The 9,402-nt window shown below is 39.9% G+C and overlaps 1 protein-coding gene across 1 annotated transcript in view; it reads left to right on the forward strand.

Annotated features, from left to right (window-relative positions):
- Positions 1-716: 716 nt before the first annotated feature.
- Positions 717-9,402, forward strand: part of ddc (dopa decarboxylase) — a 16,648-nt gene continuing 7,962 nt past the window's right edge. The window contains exons 1-8 of the mRNA XM_034611985.1: positions 717-838; positions 1,505-1,712; positions 3,327-3,440; positions 3,558-3,677; positions 6,433-6,567; positions 7,467-7,610; positions 8,165-8,231; positions 8,542-8,636. Coding sequence (XP_034467876.1) covers positions 1,512-1,712; positions 3,327-3,440; positions 3,558-3,677; positions 6,433-6,567; positions 7,467-7,610; positions 8,165-8,231; positions 8,542-8,636 — 876 coding nt within the window. The 5' untranslated portion in view covers positions 717-838; positions 1,505-1,511. The remainder of the gene's footprint in view (positions 839-1,504; positions 1,713-3,326; positions 3,441-3,557; positions 3,678-6,432; positions 6,568-7,466; positions 7,611-8,164; positions 8,232-8,541; positions 8,637-9,402) is intronic.

Raw genomic sequence — 9,402 nt, forward strand, 5'->3', positions numbered from 1 at the left:
TTTTCTTAAAATTGCAGAAAGAAAAATATTTTTCCCAGGGGAATAATTTATGGCTCTTGATGAAAAGAATCAGGGATATTTAGCAAACTGATATTTATCAGTATTTTCATTTGGGTGCAGCTTGATTTAATTGTTAAGGTTGATGGACCATGGTGAAGATATTTCTCTTAAAATACTTAATTTTAGTCTTATTCCTACCTTTACTTTTGCAAACAACAACTGCAGTTTTGCATGCTTGTCTCTTATTCATTGATTGTCACCTCTTGTTCTTCGCTCTATGTGCAACGCCCTGGACATGCTGCTGTAACACAATAATTTCCCAATTTGGGATCAATAAAGTACATCTATCTATCTATTTATTAATTATGTATTCAATATATAGACAATACAATGATTTTTGTTATTTGTTCAAATTGATGTTTTTATTTGTACATAAATGCAGAAAATTCCAAAAAGGTGGCCTTACTTTTTCATCCCCACTCATGTCTCTCTTATCTGTGTAAACACAGCTTGATACGTGATATCTGTGTACATAAGCATAAGCATATTTACATATATCCAAGCGTGTGGCACTGTAATCACAGCTTCAGAAAATGAATGTGTCCTTCTCGCAGTCGGATATCAGCCCTGCTCCCATTGGCTGGCCTCATGGGGTCCGGGTGGGTGGGGGTGGTTAGTGGCAAGATAAAAAGGAGCATATGCCTCCTGTCCTGCTTACACACACACACACACAAACAAACAAACTGCACGTGCCTGCCTGTTTGTCCGTCTGTTTGCCGACGCCAGAGGAACAGAAGAGGATCCAGCATCCAAACAGCTGAAGCTCTCACCTGAAATTGTGAGTGAATAGACACACACACACACACACACACACACACACACACACACACACACTTACACACACTTACACACACACTCACACACACCACGTCTAATCCTATTTGAGATCATGAGAAGGATAAGGGCTTTGCCTCTAAAGAAGGGAAAGAAACATGCAGGGTGAAACACTTGTTGAATGATCGAGTGCAAGAGCGAGGGGCAACGTTCAAGAGTTTATGTGCCTTCTCATTATCCTGGCTTTATGTTCAAGGTTTATGAAACTGCCCTTTGGCTCTGTGTTTAACAGTCTGCAAATACACTGTAAACTTACATACGCGCTTTACAAGCTTTATTTATCAATCTAGTATTGACTTTATTTCCATGAAAACCTTTCATCAAGGGTGAAGTAGTATTTTAACATATCTGTACTCTGTTATACATTTTCATACATTATAAAACTCTCTCACCTCACTTAACATCATGAACCTGCTTAACTCTGCAACAAACATCCCATTCATACCACTGAGATCAAGGGTTAAACGTGTGTGTGTGTGTGTGTGTGTCTGTGTGTGTGTGTGTGTCTGTGTGTGTGTGTGTGTGTGTGTGTGTGTGTGTGTTTAATCCCTAATCTAACTGGTTGAAACAGCAACAAAGGAATAAAGTGTTAGTGTGATATTTTTCGCAGTCGGACCATGGATGCAACAGAGTTTCGTCGCAGAGGAAAGGAGATGGTGGACTATGTGGCCGACTACCTGGAGAACATAGAAAAGCGCCCGGTCTACCCAGACTTGGAACCAGGGTATCTTCGTTCCTTGATCCCCAGTGAGGCTCCACTGGAGCCGGAGACTTATGAGGATATTATGAGAGATGTGGAGAGGGTCATTATGCCGGGGGTGAGTTCTGCTGATTTGTTGATGCACAAGATGTTGTAGATTCTCTTCTCATTCAATGTAGTCTTTTAGATAATTTTGGAAAAAAATTGTGTAGCGTTTACGTGGCACTTTCTGTCGGGGAACCAACAATTGAAAATAATTATTGAGTCATATGATAACAGCAATTTGGAAGGAGACGCAAACAAATCAGCTGCTGCAGTCTCTTCCTTTGCTAATCATAAAATATTGACAAAGCCAGAAATGACCTGAATCCATATGTTCAGCTCAATATTACCTTTTTCAGCAATGCTAACCAGCAACAGCTCGTTTTCATCATTTCATTTGTCTCAGCTAACTTGGTAACTTGGATTGAACTAGAATGTATACCTCCACCAAGGATCTTAAGTCAGTCAGTCCACTTAACCTGCCAGATGTTTGAATCAAGATCCATGAATTATTCTCTGAGAAATCAACTAATATGTTGAAATCTGACATTGTTAAAGAAAGTAAAAAAAAACTCAATTGTATGGATTCATCTCTGACCTTAACCAAATCTTTTCACAAATTTTTGTTGTAATACGTCTTGTAGTTTTCTTGTAGTCCTGTGAAATAACAAAGCCAGTGACAATACAGTATAACCTCCTTGGCAGAGGTAATTACAAGTTTATATGATTTTTGTGAAAATGTATGGATGTTAAAGGCAACATTTTTAAAGTTATATGAATTTATGTTTCACTCAGCCTTTTATGTATATGACATTCATGCTGCAAACTTATTTAAATTCAAACCATGTGATCTGGATGTAGTTTCTCTTGCGCTACACAATATACATTTATTCTACTGCCCTTATGTCTTGCCTTTAAAAAGATTATAGCAATATAGGATGAGAACAAGTATTTTTGGCAACATGGTGCTTTATCGTCTTCAGCAAGAGCATCCCTGGTTTAAGCCTGATTACTTTAAAGCGGAGGCATGTTACGTCTGTCTCAGGACTGGTTTTCTCCTACAGTCCGAACAAAATGTAGAGGGACACATGCAGATGTATCAGTCTGTCTGTGTGGCATTGATCATTTCCTGGTGCTATATGAGTTTTATGAAACTGGTGACAGAAAGTGCAGTATTTAGTGACTCAATGAGCAGCATCTGATGCTGTGTGTGTCTATATTACACTTCATGTACTGTTCATGTATTGTTCTGGAGATGATAATCACATTCAATTCATCAGTTTCTTTCAGCTCCGTCAGTGTTTATTGTTAAATATACGCCGCCTCACTCCACAAGCCATGTTAATGTGAATTCAATGTGTAAACAACCCTTGTGTTGTGAGTGGAATGAGATCAAATGTTTGGTTGCCATTAATCTTTAATTAACCGATAAGATAAGTTGTCGGACACAGGTGACAAACAGTAAAGTGTTGGGTCACTCACTGATGAATAGAGGTGGTTGCTTTTGGAAACTCTTATTCTCCATTTAAAAATAACGCACTCCGACCTGCAACACGGCAACAACACTCCAACACCTCCATTCCAATACCAGAAAGGAAGTAGATAACTGTTAATAGTAATGTCAGTGTCCACCTGTTCCCAATGGAGAGCTAAAGTTTCATTCAAATGATGTGTTTGTGTCTGTCTCCAGGTGACCCACTGGCACAGCCCCTACTTCTTCGCCTACTTCCCAGCTGCTTCCTCTTTCCCCGCCATGTTGGCCGACATGCTGTGTGGAGCCATTGGCTGCATTGGATTCTCCTGGGTAACACTTTGTCTCTGTGTCAGACTGTCTGCATCCTCAATTCAGTTCTACAACAAACGCAAACAGAGACATTTTTGAGATGTTTATGTGGTTTGGGTGTGTGTGTGTGTTATTCAGGCTTCCAGTCCGGCCTGCACAGAGCTGGAGACAGTGATGTTAGATTGGCTCGGCAAGATGCTGCAGCTGCCTGAGTGTTTCTTTGCCGGAACTCACGGTATCGGAGGAGGCGTCATCCAAGTGAGTGTCGTCTCTCTGCGACTCTTCTTTGACATATCTGTAATTTCTCTGATGTACTGACTCACCAGCACTGACACGCAGAAAAACAAAGGTGTTCATACGCACTCACAACTCAGTGGAAACCGTATTCATCAGCAATTTGTGTACTATTGATTTGTTGTTTCTTTCTGTTCCTGCTTCACACCGGCTGCACATTGGCAGGAAATTGCCTTTTAATATGTCATCCACGGGCAGACAGATGACATTGATGGTGCTGGGATTGTTTTGTGTGGCAAAAGGCTAAGAATTCATCTAGTGTTCCACTGATGGCAAAAGTATTTATATATATCTGTGTGTTTCTGTGTGTGTGTGTGTGTGTGTGTGTGTGTGTGTGTGTGTGTGTGTGTGTGTGTGTGTGTGTGTGTGTGTGTGTGTGTGTGTGTGTGTGGGACTAGTGGAGCCTGAGTGTGCACTCTGATAACAGATCATTCATATCACCTCTATTGTGTGTGTGTGTGTGTGTGCGTGCTCATCTGGTTCAAAGTGTTTTTGTTTCGGTCTTGCCACTCTCCTTTTTAAGTGCAGCTTTACCAGCTCACTATGGCAACAAATATGGCTCTTTTCACTGCAGCTGGGGCTAATGAGTGTTGTGACAGCACATTGCCAGCCTATTATTATAAACCTTATACCAACACAAAGGGGAAGTGGGATGCTTTCAAAAAGACCCCATGGTGACCTCAGATTTCCCTTTTTCTACTGCCGTGTGAGTCATGAGACTCTGGTGAAGGGAGAAGACTCTTTGTCTGTGATTACAATAAATGACAAAATTAACCGATTCAAGTATCAGTGAGAATATATAATGGTGTGATACAATTCTGCACTTCGTTTTGAGTAAAATTCCATCTTCCTCTCACCAGGATTCGTGGATTTCTTTTTGGTTTATCAGTTTTTTTTGTGTATAAACTATTCTGGACATTTTCATATAAAACAATTGGATGTCATGTTGGTTGCTATATTAAAATCTAAAGAAATGTCAGTTGTGCTAGTTACATTTGAAAAGAAAGGACCAGTTACTGGTGGGTAGGAGGATGGATGAAAAGCTCCGTGGCTGTTGTCTAAAGGCCAGGACGTGCACTTGGGTACGTTTGGAAGTCGTTTTAATTTTATGTTCCTACTCTTTCCAATTCCTCAGAGCTCCTGATAATCACAGTGGTCTGATGGGTAGGTCAGCTGATTGATCCATTGTGGATCCCTAACCTCTCAAAAGGTTGGGCTTAATCATACTCCGCTTCAAATTTGTTTTGACACAAATGACAAAGCTTATATTAGGATGCTGGTGTTGGTGGCAATTTGTGCTCATCGACTGAATGATTTGAACATTTCATTGACTTGTGGTAATGTGGCTTCAAACAATGTTCTCTCGATCAGGCTGCCTGGATGATGACTCATCACACTGTTTCCACATGAAGTCATTTTCTCCTCTAATGAAAATGTGGAGGTGTCACAGCATTCAAATCAACATTGAAAATCCAACAGCACCAAATGTTAATTATTGAATTTTATTATTATTTATTTGAATTAGTAATAATAGCCAGCTTAGATTTCGCAAATGTACTCAAACATACAAGTCCTGTCATATTCAAGATTCAAGATTCAACACACTCAGTTGTTTGGATTTTGCCTCAGTGTGCCCACAACAAGACAACAATTACAGCATAATACATAACAAGAAAAGACCCAAAACACATAACCCCCTTCCCATAAAAACACAACCTACATCTGTGCATGTAAAATACAGAATAAATTCAGAATAAAATTAGCATTGCGATGCTACCCTGCATGTGGGTGTTGTTTTTTCGCCTCTGTCTTTGAACAGACTTTTAACATGAAGTCAGAAAATAAGTCATCTATTTTGATTATGTATTAACTTTAGCAACCAGTGAGATTAGAGACATAACCTGCAGCTTTTATAGATAAGATCAGTCACCGCCAAAATATATACGCAGGCATGACTCCCACGATGATTTTCATTTATGATGTAATAGGATCAACAGCAACACAGCAACATCAAATCTTGTAATCACTTGTAGCCACACAAGACACATTTCATCTTCGTATTAGGGATGAACAAGACCTGTCTGTGTTTGTTTGGGATAATTGCATGCGTGCATGAATAGGGACACACACAGTAAATGCTATAAATACATTATGGAAAACAGAAATAGAAGAGTCAATAGATTATTTTCCTTTCATGTTTACACCGGGTCATTGAAGATCATACAGTAGGAATATGCTAACTTTGGGTGTGTTTGCATGTTAACACCTCCTGTAATCAGGATACTTAATATAGATTTGATGTTGACACCTCATTCTGTTTATAGTAGCTGGGATACCCAATAATCCTGGTGATGATATATGGCTTGTTTGCTTTTCCCACTTTAGTGGCCACTAGCTGCCATAATGTTTAAATATACCAAGAGATGTTTGTGTGCTGTCCTTTACTGAAACATCAACAATCTTCTGAATAATCCACCACTCAACGGACATTGTCATCTACTTCTGACAGCTGCCAAACCATAGAAGCTCTTTTAGAAACATCAAAATAAACCTGGCCTAACAGAATAAGTTTCAAAATTAAATTTAGGGAAGATAGGCCATTTTCTCTTCAGTCAAAATGTCTCCATCAGGTTCTTTAGAAGATCATATTGAATTGTAGCCATCACGTTGTCATGAGTGGTTGCTGAGACTGAACAAGTTTCTCATGTTTCTCCAACAGAGCACAGCCAGTGAGGCAACCCTGATGGCGCTGCTCGCCGCTCGTTGTAAAGCAATCCGAAGGGTTCAGGCGTCAGAGCCTGAAAAAACAGAGGCGGAAATCTTCTCCAAACTGGTGGCGTACACCTCGGAGCAGGTAATAAGAACAACACATTCACAGTCTTACTCCTGTTTGGTTCATGGCTGAACTAAAACTCTATTTCCATTTATCTTACTCAAAGTCCTGACTTTACACATCAGTCTAAATCGTTACGGTTTCAGATATGAGTGAATCTTAATGTTTTCAACACTGCTTAAAGTAAGTAATAAACAAAATCTGCATTTCCAGTGCTGCAAGTCAAATGGAAATACAACTGCAACTGTGCACTCTGACTGTGTAACTGTGTAACTGGTCTCATTGGAGAACAGGCCAAGTGAACTCAGATTCATTGAAGGTTACCTCTGTATAGTGCAGGAGGATTTCAGTGCCTGACAGAGGGTCAGTCAGGCAGTTGCTCGCTCTGATCAGGTTTAATACCAGGCTGACTTGGTGATTGGGTTATAGCAGCTGCCTGAGGGCCGCATAGACCTTTACATGGAGACCAGTTAGTTCTTTATACTCAAGAACACTGCTCCACTGGTGTGTACACGTCTAAAAAGCATATACTAAAGTATTGATGTTTATCTTAGATGCTAAAAAAGTACAATCTGTAAATTGCCACATGCTGAAATCTACAATTATCATAATATTATTCTTCTAACATTACATGAAATATTTAAACATTCAAATAAACACACTCAAAGATTTATGATGTTTAACATGAACACATATTGTTTTTAATATATTTATGTATTCTTATATTTTTGTTTTATAAAAATAAACTTAGACTTGACTTTGACAATCCCATATGTTTGTTTATCAAATATTCCCACAACATAAAATGATTCAATAAATCCATACGTTGTCTGTTAAGTACAGGAGGTAAACAGCCTTGTCATCTCATATCTTACTTACTTTCTCACCACTCACAAACGTTGCATCTCTCTGCTCCTCAGGCTCACTCCTCGGTGGAGCGTGCGGCTCTGATTGGAGGAGTGATGATGAGGAACGTTCCTACAGACGACAGCTACGCCGTCAAAGGGGATATGCTGAAGAAGATGGTGGAGGAGGACAAAGCAGCTGGACTCATCCCTTTCTATGTAAATAAAAATCTTTATCCATCTATGCAGCTATCACACAGCGGACACACACACGGCTGACAGACACAGCTCCAACATTAAATATTACTATTCTTCACAGTTAATTAAATTACACACGTCTGTCATTGGATGCGCTCGACACCAATTGCACAACCACCCACTGAGTTGACAGCTCCAGTTCTGCTTTGCACACCCCGAGGCCTCTGCTGAAGGATAACTTTGTTTCTGTTGAAGCTAATCTACGTCTATCTGGTTAAGGACAATAATCCCTGTCTCAGCTGGACCCACAGATCACTATCAGGGTGAAATGTTCAGGAGGCTGCGGTGGTCCAGCAGCTTTGAATCAGCTCTGTGTCCAACCTGGCTGCATGTGATCCACTGAATGTTCAAATAAGATATTTATTTCAGTCTTTGTATAAAAGCAACATGTCTCAGGAGCTGCAATGAGGGCGCTTCATTAAAGTCTCTTGCACAATTGAATCTGTCACTGTTGAGACTGTGAAAACAGCACAGGTAAGAAACACTTGAATGATTTGGATGTGTGTGTGTTTCAGTTTTGTGCGACTCTCGGCACCACTCCATCTTGTGCTTTTGATCACATCACGGAGCTGGGCCCCATATGTGAGTCATCGCAGCAGCACACACTTGATGATACTTTGTTTTTTGTCTCTCTCTCTCTCTCTCTCTCTCTCTCTCTCTCTCTCTCTCTCTCTCTCTCTCTCTCTCTCCCCCCCTCCAAACTACCACCAACCAAGTATGATGCTTGGACAATTTTGCTAACAATTATTTTATTCATTTATTTTTTATTTCAATAATCCTCAATCATATCCAGCTCAATAAAATCCACAAACTACAGGTTTTACATCCCACATTGTTGAATTCAATCTGACAGAAGCTGTTCACTTAAAGATAATCTCTCTCTTTCTTCCAGGTAATAAGGAAAATCTGTGGATGCACATCGATGCAGCTTATGCTGGGAGTGCATTTATCTGCCCCGAGTTTAGGCCTTTGTTGAACGGCATTGAGGTGTGTAAAAATATTGAAACATTTATATGTCTGTATTTACAGCTAGTAAACGTGTTGTTGTAAACTTGATAAAATGTCAATGATCGAGCTGCTCTAAGAATTTTCATGAGCAAAATGTCAGGTCAAGAGTTTAACTTTGAACATCCCAATATGTGTAGGACGTGTTTAATGTGCTTTAAGTGGTTTGAAACTTCAAGTGAGCATCCGCTTGCATAGATACAGTTGCTGCTAAATAACGAGGGTACCTAATTCTGTTCAATTGCTTGTAAAATATCTCCCATAACATCTATGACAGAAAACACTAACCGCATCCTGATTATATCCAGCAGCTTTGTTTTCTGTTTGAAAGTGGCGTAATGTTAATGTCAAGGAGGAAGCATGCAAGAGTGAGTAATAGGCCAGACAATCGACGAGAGAGAGGCGGGAGCATCTATCTGCCGTTTGAGGCTGCCGAGGCAGCTGCTGCTCCCCAAGCTGTGCAGAGACGCAGAGATAAGGACAAAGTAATTTCCTGAGGCAGCGTTAGACCTTTATATATCACTGTTTATTAGACACACACATTCAAACAATGTTGGTGGGGAGACAGAGAAAACAGAACCAACTGTTGTTTCATCTGTTCTCCTGCAGACGTAGGTATAAAATTAGCCCCTGGAAATGTACAGTAACAGCTTTTCTTTCAATTAACTTGCATTTTCACATGTTCTTGTATTTTTTATGCAGTGAGAATATAAGAATACGGGGCCCTCTTTAAGGAAGTTAAGTTCAC

Source organism: Hippoglossus hippoglossus, chromosome 16 (assembly GCF_009819705.1).
Source record: "Hippoglossus hippoglossus isolate fHipHip1 chromosome 16, fHipHip1.pri, whole genome shotgun sequence".
NCBI lineage: Eukaryota > Metazoa > Chordata > Actinopteri > Pleuronectiformes > Pleuronectidae > Hippoglossus > Hippoglossus hippoglossus.